General features: G+C 40.6%; 1 protein-coding gene across 1 annotated transcript in view; it reads left to right on the forward strand.

Annotated features, from left to right (window-relative positions):
* Positions 1 to 11,800, forward strand: part of clcnk (chloride channel K) — a 31,865-nt gene extending 20,065 nt beyond the window's left edge. Inside the window, exons 13-20 of the mRNA XM_041800229.1 lie at positions 971 to 1,040; positions 1,196 to 1,306; positions 4,428 to 4,644; positions 8,458 to 8,591; positions 9,034 to 9,098; positions 9,500 to 9,580; positions 11,367 to 11,453; positions 11,685 to 11,800. Coding sequence (XP_041656163.1) covers positions 971 to 1,040; positions 1,196 to 1,306; positions 4,428 to 4,644; positions 8,458 to 8,591; positions 9,034 to 9,098; positions 9,500 to 9,580; positions 11,367 to 11,453; positions 11,685 to 11,723 — 804 coding nt within the window. The 3' untranslated portion in view covers positions 11,724 to 11,800. The remainder of the gene's footprint in view (positions 1 to 970; positions 1,041 to 1,195; positions 1,307 to 4,427; positions 4,645 to 8,457; positions 8,592 to 9,033; positions 9,099 to 9,499; positions 9,581 to 11,366; positions 11,454 to 11,684) is intronic.
* The last annotated feature ends 2,103 nt before the right edge of the window (positions 11,801 to 13,903 follow it).

The raw sequence follows: 13,903 nt of genomic DNA on the forward strand, positions 1-13,903 counted from the left end.
AATATGATATGATCTTGCAGGTTGGGTTTAACTGTACCAAGGGCCAGATTTGGCTCCTGCACTAGGATTATGCATACTTCCTATTCCTGAGGTTGCAAATAAACAAGGTGAATTTAATCTAACATTCTGTCTTTTACAGGCAGAACTTTCCATGAGTGCCGGCTGTCAGCCAAATAGTCTACTTGTACTACTCTATTTGTTGACTATAAAACTGTTTGACTAAAGCCTGCTGTATACTTCCACCCTGAATCTATGCTGTAGCATACACCAAAGGTCTGTGCACCCTCCACAGAGATCTACACAGGTGAAAGACAACTTGCACAATGCAGAGCATAAGCCTTGTGATTGGTCCACTGGTTAGCTCTGGGTGACTGCTTGTCTCTGAGTTGAACTTCACAAACTGTTGCCTAAATGTTCCTGGGGTACAACATCCACCTTCCCTCTTATTACCTGGGGCTTCCTTTGTTTACTGAGCCGGTTTCCAGACCCCTCCAGCTGGCTGACTACTTCACGTGTAGTTTGCGGAAAGCCTTAACAGCCTCTGTTTCACACTCAGCTTGTGGTTAGTCTACCTTGGCTGGTTATAATATTATAGCTAATAACCAAATCCACTATGGAGAAAATGAACAGGATTTTTACTGCTGGAACCACGCTGTTGAGCTCTGCTGGAATAAAACCATCAGCTGCATTTAAAAACAATCTTATACCAGTCAGTGTGTAATGAAATGAGCTCTGTGAGAAACTCCCCTTTCTCTCAGTGAGATCTTTTTATCATGAAAATGCTTTTTCTCACATTACCACATGCAAATGTAAATGCAAATGTGCATGATTCAATATTTATTTTTGCAGGAGTGATTTGAGAGCAAACACTTTGCAGCTCACAGATGGACTCGTCCTGTGCTGCATGTGCTGCTAAAGCTGTTTCGGCTGAGTTTGAGCAGTGATCCTCTGTGTCTATGCTGTTTCTTAGATGTGGATGTTGGTCCTCGCCTGCACTCTGCCTCTGCCAGCTGGATACTTCATGCCCGTGTTTATTTATGGTGAGTGGAGGGAAATGACTATGTTCTGAAAAACACCTGCACAGAACAAGATTAGACTTCATTACAGAATATCGCACTTGACTTGATGCATCTTCTTATCAGAATGGAAATGATCATGTGTGGTAAACTGATGTTTTAAATTTTTTTTTTTTCAGGTGCAGCTTTGGGACGTTTACTTGGGGAGGGGGCAGCTTATGTGTCTGTCACCAGGGAGACTTCAGACCAGCACTGGACTTCAGTAAATCCTGGAGGCTATGCACTTGCTGGTAGAATAAATAATCAATAACTTTATTGTTGATATTGTGTTGATGTGAAGTCTTCCCTGTAGTTCACAGTTTTAATATTCCTTTTACATAAACCTTTAATCACCTACTTTAAATGGTAGAAACCCATGTGTTTGGTTTGTTGTACCAAACTTCAGAAGTTGGCCTCATCTCGCCAAACCTGCGTTTCTAACTATGTGATAAAAATCTAGTAGTGGTAGTGAGGCCAACAGCAGGATAGGATACCCCCTATGGAGTCTAGACAATAGCAGTGGTGATGGTTGTAGAATAAGATGAATAAGAGACTCCTGAGGAGCAGATTTCTGAGAAGCTTAACCCAGACACTGATGAGGTGCTTGGAATTAGCGATGGAAAGATTGAGGATGAGATTGACCCGGACACTGATGAGATGGCTAGAAGGTGGAGATGAACGGCTGCAGGATGCATGAAGGAGCTGAACCTGGAAACCAGTGCGATGTAATAGAGGTGGCTGGGGTGGAGGAGGGTTGCAGCACTTGCACTGAAACAACAGACCAACTGTGGAGGAAAGGGAACAGATTTTAAAATATGACAGCTGCAGGATGATTGGAATGAGAGAGGTCACAGCTGAAAGAGATTGGCTCAGAGCTTAAATTAGTAGACGCCCATACCAGCTGATTACTAGAGCAGGAACAGGGGTGGGAAAAGGGAAACTGGTGAGTGAGTGATTACTGAAGAATGAAAGGATGAATAGAAATGAAACTGCTTGAACCTTGAGCAGTGGTGTAGTGTAGGTTATACACACTTATTTTTCTGTGTCCAAAGAGTTTGCCGACTCAAATCTGGCCTCCTACAATGGCAAAGGCAACAAGAAAATAGCCTGATCTTAGGACACTAGTGTTTTTCTTCATAACACATTACCGCTAACACTCTTGATGAATACTGAGTTCACTTAAAATTAGGGCTCTTAACGCTTGTGGTTAATCTTGAAACCTTAACGCATTAAAAAAATAATAGTGCAATTTAATCATATGACTAAGTTTGACTACAAGTTGTTCCTGTAGTCCTCTGGCGCGAATGCTTACGTGCCTGGGGATGAAGAGGTGAGAGGTGGGTCAAACTCAGCCAGCAGTGATGAGTGAGGAGACAGATCTAGGTCTGCTTAATGGCAATTTGCTTTGTAAAAAGCTGGACAATTTTAGTTAAGATAAAGCCAAAACTGTGGGTACATGCTACTGTGATGAACTGTCTTTGCGCCAAAGCACGAGTCTTAAGGTCCACCTTTAAGCAAAGCACATCTTTGCTAATGTTAGCAAAGACTCTAACAAGACAGGATCAAGCCATGGTCATACCACTCTCTTCAACTGTTTCAGGACAGTTTTCTCCTTCAGCTGCTCAGATAAATGCTGAAAAGTGCTCCAAACCTTTGAGCAAGTCCTGTTTGTTAACAATATTAATCCAGTGTAGACATATGTGGTGGATCAGTAAAATTAAAGTTATTTAGCAAACTATATGAGCTGAAGACAGAAAATCTGATGCGTTTAGGTAGCCTCAGTAAATTAGATGACTGTATTCTATATGTTATGATGTGTTCAAATGTCACATAAAAATGGGTAAATTTAGTTTTTGATGAGAAACTTCAATAAATACAGTTGTGAATGTGTTTATTTTTGAGGGATATGAAATAGATGTGACAGACTGAATCATAGCTTTTTAACTCAAGAACTACTCAGCTAAGACCACTTGTAGTTTAAATATTTGCCCTTATTTTGTCTTTCCATCAAACTTTAGAAAGTGTTGATAGTTGTATGGATAAGCACTTTCAACGTGCTGTACATAGAATTAAAAGAATAAAAGTAAAACACTTGACAATGACAACCTTTAAAAATCTAAAGACATAAAAATATACTTAAACTATTAAAAAATGCAGTGATTAATCATGATTAATCACAGTGAAGTGATGTGATTAACTTAATTTTCTGAAATCTGAAAACCTCTTTTGCATTATACCTTATGCTGTTGTTCTTCTATGAACCTCACCTGTGTCTGTGGCTTGTCCATGCCCTGATGAAGACCCTGCATAGGTCAAAACCGGTCAGCTTTCTCTATGAATTTCATAAATATTTATTAGATATGCCCTGAGCTAATAAAGGCTTTTTAACTTAATCATTGACTCTAGGAGTGTTCCTGAAGACGGCCCTAGTGGCTTCCCCTTTTATCATCATCATCATTTAAGCTTCACTTTTGAAGAGCACCTGGTGTTTACCTGGAGTTTACCACACAACGAGAGCGCACAGTACATCTCTCCTTTGCATAATCGTGTTGTTTTAGCTTTTAGTCAGCTGCCCAATGATGAAATCTGCTCTTCTTCATCTGTTAATTTCATAATGAGCCTTACTTCCTGAGGCAGCAGAGATTAAGTAGCAATGTGGAAATACTAAAGAGCCGTTTTAGGAGAACTAAATATGCACCACTACACCTCTGCTCCTCAGTCTGCTGAGCTAATGTGAGCTGCATCTGGGTCACTGGCGTCAGCAGTGGCGTTTTGATGTTTGGCTAGGTGCTTCTTGACATGAGAATTAATTATTGTTTCTCTTCTACTGCAGAAGTAACAGCTTCACCTGCCAGATTGACTGTTACGCATGTTCATGTTATGGGATATATTTGACATCATCGGGGCAACACCCCATGGATGGTGTGTGAAAAGAGAAACTTTTAAAAGAAAATGAGGTGATTAGATTCAGTCTGACACACTCATTATGGGCCAATCAGAGCAACTAAACATCTGCCTGGTGAGAGAAATGGAATTTGACCCATGTATTGGCTTTGCATTGTTGATAGATAAAAAGTATGCCAGTGTGTGTATAATGTGCATGATATTTTTCCCATGGTGCTACTGTACTGGCATTAGTCAGATGTCAATAACCCCCTTAGTTGTCAACTATTTCATGAAAATGGTTTTTATTGTTGCAGTGTTACTGAATTTGAAAAGGAACCAGATACGCTTAAGGTACCACAAATATAAGCGTAGTGTGTCCCAGCAATGATTGCAGGTGAACCATTTAATAAATCCTGGTGCAGACTGAATAGAGTGACACAAACAATAGTTTATGTCTGTATCTGTGCTCTAACTTTTATCTCGTAGGTGCAGCGGCCCTCTCCGGGGCCGTCACACACACCTTGTCCCCGGCTCTCCTGGCTGTAGAGTTAACGGGTCAGTTAAGCCACTCTGTACCCATCCTTCTTGCAACTGTCCTGGCCAATGCCGTGTCTCGCTCAGGACACCGCCCATCTTTCTATGATGCCATCTCCATCAGCAAAAAGCTTCCACACCTGCCCTCTCTAAAGAAAGCATGCCCCAGGTAAGCACAACTAGTGTCAGACTGAACAAGCCAAGATCTGATCAGAGCATAGACGAACAGATGTTCATTTTTGTGTTGTAACCTCCTGCAACACTTCTCTTAAATTTGATAATATTTAGAAAGGAGGCTGTTAAAATATGTTCCTGTACTTCAAGGTAAAGCTATATAATTAAAAAAACTGTGATCGATATGAAACATTATGATGTGTGACCGATCAGTGAAAACCATTTCTCTTGAAGCTTTTTTTTTTTTTTGCTGTGCGGCCTCCATGTCTACTTGTCTTTTGACAGACCAAGGCCCACACAGACTACAGAGAGACTCCTTGGCTAGTACTCTCTGTTTATTCAGTGAAGATCACCTGTAAACAGGCTCACTTTTTGTTAGCTAGCAGTAGCATTAGCCCATTCGATGTTGAAAATAAGGCATTGTTGGCGTTTAAATCTCACATCCAAGTCATCTATGCTTGTGGACAGAATATTTTTTTGCATTAGAGTAGCATGGACCTTTTGTCATCCAGGTGAGGAGGGACCAGACATGGCATAATGTGTGACATCACATGCTGTAGGCCTAGTAACAGCTAACAGCCACATGTCCTGGTGTATTTCCTAGAGAAGAGAGAGAAAGAACAGACTCGTCTTAAAGGAAATGACAATTTAGGGATCTGTTTTAAATCCTTGAAATTCTATAGACCGCTCATTGTGTTGTCTGACTGTGTCTCTTTCCTGTCGTCCATCACTGTCAATTCTTCTGTTATACAGTCAAATCTTTTCTGTTTTCTCTTCTTCTGTTTGCTTTTTCATGCATGCAAAGAAAAATGACAGTCTTTAAAGTGACTGCCATAAAGGAACAAAGAAAACCTCTTCTTTGAGAGCCATTTAAAGCCTTTGCTAATCCATAATGGTATTTTCTTATTACTAATACTGTCCTATATGGGTGGACAGTTTTCCTCTCAAAAATGTTTTTCATTATGACTGTTATGTACGGCTCACTGCCGTCTTTGCTGTGAAATTGTAAGAAAAATTTCTTTCAATCTCAAGAGCCTTTATGAAAACTGAGGACACTAGCCTCTGTAGGTGACCCCTCTTACCATCAGCAATCTGTTATCAATCATCTGTTTAACATCTCTATACTGCTTTTCACTGCTGAGGAAACTGACGAAGACTATTTCAGCTACTTTTAATTCAGCTTTATGCTACAGTGTCTTTTATTACTGTGCTTACAGCATGCTGCCACTGACCTGGAGCTACTTAACTGCCTTCAACAACAGTAAAGGTCTACAAACCCATACTCCAAAAAGGTTGAGACATTGTTTAAATCTTCAACCTGTATTTTACAAAATTAAGCACAAAGACAAGATATTTAAGTTCAGACAGACACATCTAATTGTTTCTTTGAAAAAACATAAAACACAATTGGAATTTTATGCCTGCAACATGCTCCAAAAAAGCTGGGACAGGAGATTGAGGAAAACTGGCAAAGATGTGAAAGACAGCATGGGATAAAAGTCGTATAGGATGTCACCACCATGTTCCTTACTTTGCTATTACAAGCAATTTAGAAGTCTTACCATCAAAAGTCCATAATATCATCACAAGATTCAGAGATTGGTGCTAGCACTCTGACTAACAGTTACCTCATTCTGGCGCTGATAAGAGTGTCAAGCTATTATTGGGTTCTGATGTCGACATGATTTGTTTGTGCCATTTTTAACCACCTCCTCTGCCTTTTAAGCCACCTTTATTTGCCACTTTTCTCCCCTTGTTGCAACTAATTTTTTCTATTTTCAAAATCCATTTGACCACTGTTTTTGTCACTTTAATTCATACTTTCCACCTTTTAACCCCTTTATACCACTTATTTTGCCTACTTTTGACACTTTTGATCCATTTTGCCACTTAATACATAGTTTTTACCTCCTTTACCACAGTTTGCAACTTAACCCATTTCTGAACCCTTTAATCCCATTTTACCACATTTCCCACATCTATTTTTTCACTTTTCACCCTCTTTGCACCATGTTTTCTGCCTATTTTGCCTATTTTAACCCGTTCTTTGTCACTTTTATCCGCTTTTCATTATTGTTACATCCATTTTAAACATTTAACCCCGTTTGTTGCCAGTTTGTTGCCACTTCTGACCTATTTTGCCACTTTATGCATATTTTTTGTCTCTTTTCACACCGTTTTAAACTTTTAAAGGAGACATATTATGCAAAAATCACTTTACAGGCTTTTCTAACACAACTATGTGCCCCTGGCCTGTCCACAATCCCCTCAAGTACCAGAAAAGTACGTTTCCTCTCCCCCTCTCTTTCTCCACCTTTCAGAAAATGTGTGCTGAAACAAGCCGTTCTCAGATTTTACATCTAGTGTCCTCACCAGGGGCCCTTAGCACCCGCCCCTTGGTTTGGCTGGCCCACCCCCACTTGGAGGAAAGTTCTGCCCAGCTCTACTGATCCTCTCAGCTCCTCGAGATGCTGGGTAGCTCAATGGGTTACCCTGCTGACTACAGTCTAGGAGAAAACTTTGACCACAAACTTTGGAATAAAAGTGTCTGTTATATCAGGGGTGCTGCATCCATTTCCTGAGAGGGGTGTGGTCAGGGGCGGAGTGGCTCGTTCTGAGAAGGGCTGGAACAGAGGGGTTTTTAGACATGCAAAAATCCAATACTGGAGGTTTTTTCAGCAACAAACTTCTCAGGTATGTTTTGAGGAACTCTGAGAACAATATAAACTTGTCTTAAAAGGGTAAAATATGTGACCTTTTATAAATTTTTAACCTTTTTTATTTCATTTTACCACATTTCCCACATTTGCTTTTCATTACTGCTAAATCTATTTTTGTCATTTCAACCCATTTTCACCACTTTTGTCATCACTTTTGACCCAATTGTGCCACTTTTCACCAATTTTTGCATTTTTTAATCATTTATTATTCTTTCATTAAAGTTGTCTTATTTTCTCCTTATTTTCTGGCATCCATTCTTCTTGACAGTCTGACTTTACTTTCCAGATGCTTTAGTTTAATGTGCCACATTATTAACAATGCCAAGGAGTGGTAAATCTGTTTTAATAAAAGGGGTTTACATGTTAAAGAAGGTCATACAGTAGCATAGATAAGAGCATTGATAAGAGTGGTTATTTTTCAGGTTAAAAATAAAATATGGTTATCACCGTTGGTCTTTATAGTGGACTATGATTTTGCTGCCCTCCATGGGCCCCAGAAAGCGGCTCCCCTTTATCCCATCTTATGGTCAGCCTTGGGTGCAACAGTCTCTGAAATTTCTGGATGCTAATGCCACTTAAATTGCCATTCACCTCAAAGAATCCAACTCGAAAAAGGAAAATGTCCCTTTAAGTACTTCAAAAATTAGTGTATTCAGATACTTAGAGTGCTGTTAGGAACAACGGTGATGTAACACAGAAGTCAACATACTCCTGTCCCAGCTTTTTTGGAACATGTTGCAGTCGCCAACTCAAAAATGTTTATACGTTAAAAAAATATTACCTTTATCAGTTTGAGCATTCAACATCTTTGTGCTGTATTCAGTTGAACACAGCTTAAAAATAATTTCCAATAAGTGTATTCTGATTTGTTTACAATGTACGCCATGTCCCAACTTTTCTGGAATTGTGGTTTGTATCCATCAATCCTGTCATGGAAAAATGTAAACTTTAGAGTCAATCTTGATGGTCTTTTTTGTTTTTGTAGGCTTGTTTTAGTAGATTCTGATAAAAACTGGATAATAAATTCCTCTCTGTAGGTTTTTACTGCAGCTTCTTCTAAGATGCTACATCATTTGTCTCTGTTGCAGACTTCCCTTCACTCCCGTCAGTCAGGTTCTGAAAGCAAACCCCGTGCAGCTTAAAAAAGCAGCCGAGCTCGTGGAGGTTCAGCACGCTGTCAACACCTGCACTGACGCACAAATCCCAGTGGTGGACTCACACGGTATACTCACAAAGATATTTGATATTTGAATTTTACCCGAGACTCCAGGGGAAAACTCATCTTCCTTTAAACCTTCCCAATAAATAAAATATGTCACAGGATATGGAGCTTTGGCACAAAGTCAGCATGATCCTGAAGACATTTCAGACACATGCTGCTGCCACACGCTGTACTAATTCCACAAAGACTCAGAAAATGTAAGAAAATGATGAAAATGATGAAAACTGCAGCAGTTGAGCGGTGTGAAAGTGCCACAGTAAAGAGCAGACAAGTGTGAGAAAATAGTCAATCGACCAGCTGAGTCTTTCAGCAATCACACGCATGAATTTTTATGTTTGAAACAGGCGACTCACAGCCCACTAGAGAGCTGCACATCATGATCTATACTGCAGCCCCAACTGAGGCAAAGAAAATTGATTTCCTCTCCTCCCTTCTGTCAAAGAGTCACAGGTTCTGCTGGGGTTTGTTCTCCGATCAGAGCTGCTGATGTTCCTGCGTCACTGCCAGGTAAAAAACCAGGACGGAGTCAGAGAGGCAGCTGCAGGGTTCAGAGGCAAAAAGAGGAGTGTTTGGTGCTTTTTTAAAAAACTGGTCATGTCTTTACAATCCAGTTGACACTCACTGAATGTCAAACAGTTCTTACACAAACAGGATAGGAGCAGGATGTTCTGACAGGACTCTGGCTGATGTAAAATCTCATTTTATGACAGCCTAGAGACAAGAATACAGACAGAAATCAAATAATGGTTTAAAAACAGAATTATGTGATTGAAGCAATGTCTGAAGATACAGCAGGGGAATTACAAACATTTTTTCAGGGCAGTTTTCAGACATGGAGATGACTATGGATCACAGTTAATACAAAAACACAGATTCCTATAACTGTGTTTTTGTGCTGTGCTGTTCAGACTGCAGAGAAACATTTGGATGACATCTGCTGCATTCACCTGGGCTCTATCCTGTTATCACCTCAAAGCACGCTTAAGGAGGTAAGAAGATATTTGGATTATCATCAGTACTGATTTCTGTAAAATATGGCGTCTAAAACTCACTTCCAATACAGTTCTTTTCATCTCTGTGTTGGTTGCCTATATGCTGGTATAAACCAATATGCTTGAACATGTGCAGTCATTACCACATGTGCATCCACCTAACCCTGCAAAACTGGCTGATTGGCCAGATTTTCATCCGCACAATCAATCCTGCAAAGCTCCAATCCGAAGAATGGACCTGACCAATCAGCGTCATTTGAGGGGAATGAGGCAGTAGCTAAGGACAGGGTTTATTTCTACTGTATACTGGTGTATACGATGGCTGCTGATGGCGTAGCAATTATCTTGGCAGCCCTGATGTCAGTGCATTCCCCTACTGTTCTGTGTGTAGCTCCACCTTTTAGGGATGGGTAGATAAGATTGGTAAGGTGGAACGCCAAAAAGTGGGACGGTACGGGTCGGTTGTTGGGACCCTTTCCAACTTTTGCTACATGGAAACATCAAAAAATGCGTGCCATGCTACACTGAACTGAACCGCATTGAGCTGAACTGAATCAGAAAGTTATTCCTGCTGTTGTCATGATGATTTAAGATGCTGTCTGATGGTTTGAAAAGGAAAAAATGCCCCAAAGTTGAGGATTCTGCTCATGGCTCTGCGCTCACTGTGTGAGTGTCTGGAGTCCTACAACCAAAATATCAAACATGTCGTAAATCCAGCCGACCATCAGTCGGGAGCAGCTGGTCGTGCCATAGTCGGGTCACAATCGATTGTCTTAATGTCGCCTGATCCAACAGAGAGTCAGCAAGACTTCCAAGCGAGATCTGCGACTCAGAGTTTGTGGCTGATTCAGATGAAATTTGCACGATGTATACAGCAACCCACTTTTGGGCCCTGACCCACCAGTTAAGTACCACTAGACTAGATCACGTGCAGTGGACTTGCAAATATTTACTTAGAGGGAGCGATTTGCTCCTCAGAGCGCTTTGTGAGTGGATGGTGGTGCGGGTGGACTATGTGAAAATTGTAAATTAAAGTGATATTTCCCTCTCTAATCTGTTTGGAAGAGTCAGGATAGCTCTGATTTGACAACTGCAAATATTTAACATGTTTAATTTTTAGAAATCCTGTTGTGTCTAAGGGGGCACCAAGGACAAACAAGCAGGAACAGACAGGAATAATCAATCAGAAAGTAAGCCGAAGGAAGAAGTAAAACCAGCATAGCCATGGTGACGGTAGTAAATGTGAAGCATAAAATTAAATGTTAGTCAGAAATGGAGGATGGACTTGTTTCTTTGTGGCAACAACACAATAGTTTAAACACAATAATAATAAAACATACCACAGTCCAGCTAACAAATAGAGGAGCCGGACTGTAACTGTCATCAAAATGGATGTTAAAACAATAACAACACATTTAAAAAACCCAGAAAACAGATTTAATGTATGTAAACATGTAAGACTAAAAAAAAACCACCTTTAAAACCTCTTTAGTGTGAGCCAGATGTTAGTTGAAATGACAATCTCACAGAAAACCCCTGACACTGCAGCTCTTCTCGGCTTTAATGAGATTTTTTCAGCTCATTGTGTAGCTTTCAGTCTAAACTTCATTCTCACTGCTTTTACATAACTTGTGGTCCAACAATGGAGCTTTGTTCAGTAAAAAAGCTCTGTAAGACTTCATTTAACTACGTGCTGAGCAAACAGGCTTCTTAGACGGTTATAATAGTAGATATCTAGAACAGTGAGTGAGTGTGAATATTCTCTATCCTTGTGTCCTCACAGGCCCACAGCATCCTGCGTGTAGTCGGAGCTCAGAGCTTGTTTGTGGTGGACGAGGGAAAGCTGGTTGGAGTCATCACCTGGTCAGAGGTAATGAGTATGCGGTTTGTGGATTCACTCCACAACTCCCATAAATATCTGCCTTATTTTCTTGGTGATAAATTCAGCTGTATTCCCTTATGGACTTAATCTAAATGCACTTTGCATCCTTGTATAGATCTCTCAACATTATGCAGACCGTGGGAGGAGGAACGACTGCTTATACATTCAAAGCTGTGTCTCTCTCTGCTCTTTTCTATCTTTATCTATCTCCTCCTCCAGATGAAGAGAATATTAGACGACTTGGCCAAAGAAGTCTGAGCAGATACACACAGGAAATAAGACCGAGCCTTGACCTTTTAAAGCAGCCATGGATCCATCTCTGTCGGATTAGTCTGTATCTAATAATGATACGACTTCTTCTCTGCTCAAGTATAACCTTATTTACATGTAAACAAAGCTGACATCAGCTGGGGACTCCTACAATACACATTCATCAGAGATTGTTATGATTAGCAGGATCTATTCCACTGAGGAGATTACAAGTTATCGTCTCTATCTCATTCAACGATCTGAACTTTGTGACACACAAATACAACTGTGTCTTCCAAGAAAACAAAAACAAAACAGAAAAGAAGAGCTGAACAACAGCTACGCCTGTTCACAGAAAGCAGATCTAAAGGTTTAAGATTGATTTAATATACAAATGTCCTTTAGATGAGGGGGAAGACACAGCATTTATTCATCTTGTCACGATAATGATAACTGGTGGCGCACTCCAGTTGAATATCTCCCTTTGCTTGCAGTTGGTAGAATATCTAAATAAAAATGTGATAATAAATCACTACAGGCATTCATAGTTTTCACTGAGGTGACAGGAGTAAAGGCTTAGAGGACAAAAAGATTATAGGACAGTTGCAACTACCACTAACAGCTGCATGGGGCTGTGGCACCAGGGCTTTGTAATCCTCCATCTCTTCATGATGATACTTAGGTGGCTTTCACACTAGGGGCCCGGTCCTGGATCCAAGTGCACTTGAGCCCAAAGTCTGGTTTGATTTGGTCAGTGTGTGAATGCAAGTGTACTGCGTCTGGGCCCACTTGGGGAGGTGGTCTCAGGTGTGATTTAAGTGGACTCTGGCACGGTTCGAATGAAATGTGAATGCTCCTGCACCCACATACAAGACAGAGAGTCATATCAGCTATATGACATCATAGTAAAAAATTACATTTCTTTCCACGGCGTGACAGGTTGTTCACATTTTTCCTCAATAAAAGGTGGAAATCATCAGAATCAAGTCAATAAACGGTCTGTTATGACTCACCTTACAGATAAACATAAGCTGGAGTCAATGAGATGAGATGCAAATGCAATAAAGTCTCCTGTAACCTCAAAAACCACTGTATCCATGCAGCGTGAGCCCATTTAATCCACTGAACTTGTCATGCATGGGTTTACTGTTGAAATGACTAAATCAGAAAAGACCCAATCATAAGTTTTCTTCAGTGATGTTTATATACTGATAAATATCTTCTATAGTGGGATATCCTACCACTGTATGAGGCTAAATGTCAACATTTAACACGGCCACTTCTCTAACTGTAGCATTCTCATTGTTTTATCCGTACACAGAGGAAAATGTTGGAGACATGGAGCACAGAGAGCCCTAGCAGTGTGTCCTTAACACTGGTCATTAGTTATCTAAGGATTCTTTCACACTAGGCCCAGTTGTTTCGAACCACAGTGCAATTCCTCCCCCTCCCCCTTTGCCATGCTGACTTGCATTCACACTAGCAACACTGATCTGTGCCCTGGCCCACTTGCGTATGTACTCAGCAGGTGGTGGTATGCACGTAGCTGGTTTACAAACCTGCCAAGGAGGAGAAAGAAAAAGCTACTGTGGCAACCACTTGGGTCATGACCTGAGCATAGATTATTTTAGTTTTAACCCTGCAAAAAATATCCATTTTACCACCACAGATGATTTAGGATCACTTTTTAAAGATGCTAGCAATGTTTCTCTTTGTATTTTCACATCTACTACAGCTCAGAGTGCAGACTGACTCCAACCTGTGCTCATACATAAGGTGAGTTATAACAGGCCGTTTGTTGACTTGATTCTGATGATTTCCTCCTTTCGTTGAGAAAAAATGTGAAAAAAACTGCTGAAGGAAGTTCAGTAGTTATGATGACATCATATAGCTGAGTCCACTAAAATCGCACCCAAGACCGTATTCCCAAGTGGGCCTGGGCCTGGTGCCAGAGCGCGGTTCGTTTGCATTCACACTGACAAAAACAAACCAGACTTTGGGCTTGAGTGCACTCAGATCCAGGACCGGGCCCCTAGTGTGGAAGCTACCATACTTGATCCTGTGTTGCTGTTGATTTATGATGTTTCTATTACACTAATTCTGGTGTCAGAATCCTCATAGCAACCTCAAGTATCACTGTGTTTTTTGGTTTATGAACATAAGGTAGCTGTTTAGGTGTGAGCAGGGGC

This window comes from Cheilinus undulatus, linkage group 11 (genome assembly GCF_018320785.1).
Source record: "Cheilinus undulatus linkage group 11, ASM1832078v1, whole genome shotgun sequence".
NCBI lineage: Eukaryota > Metazoa > Chordata > Actinopteri > Labriformes > Labridae > Cheilinus > Cheilinus undulatus.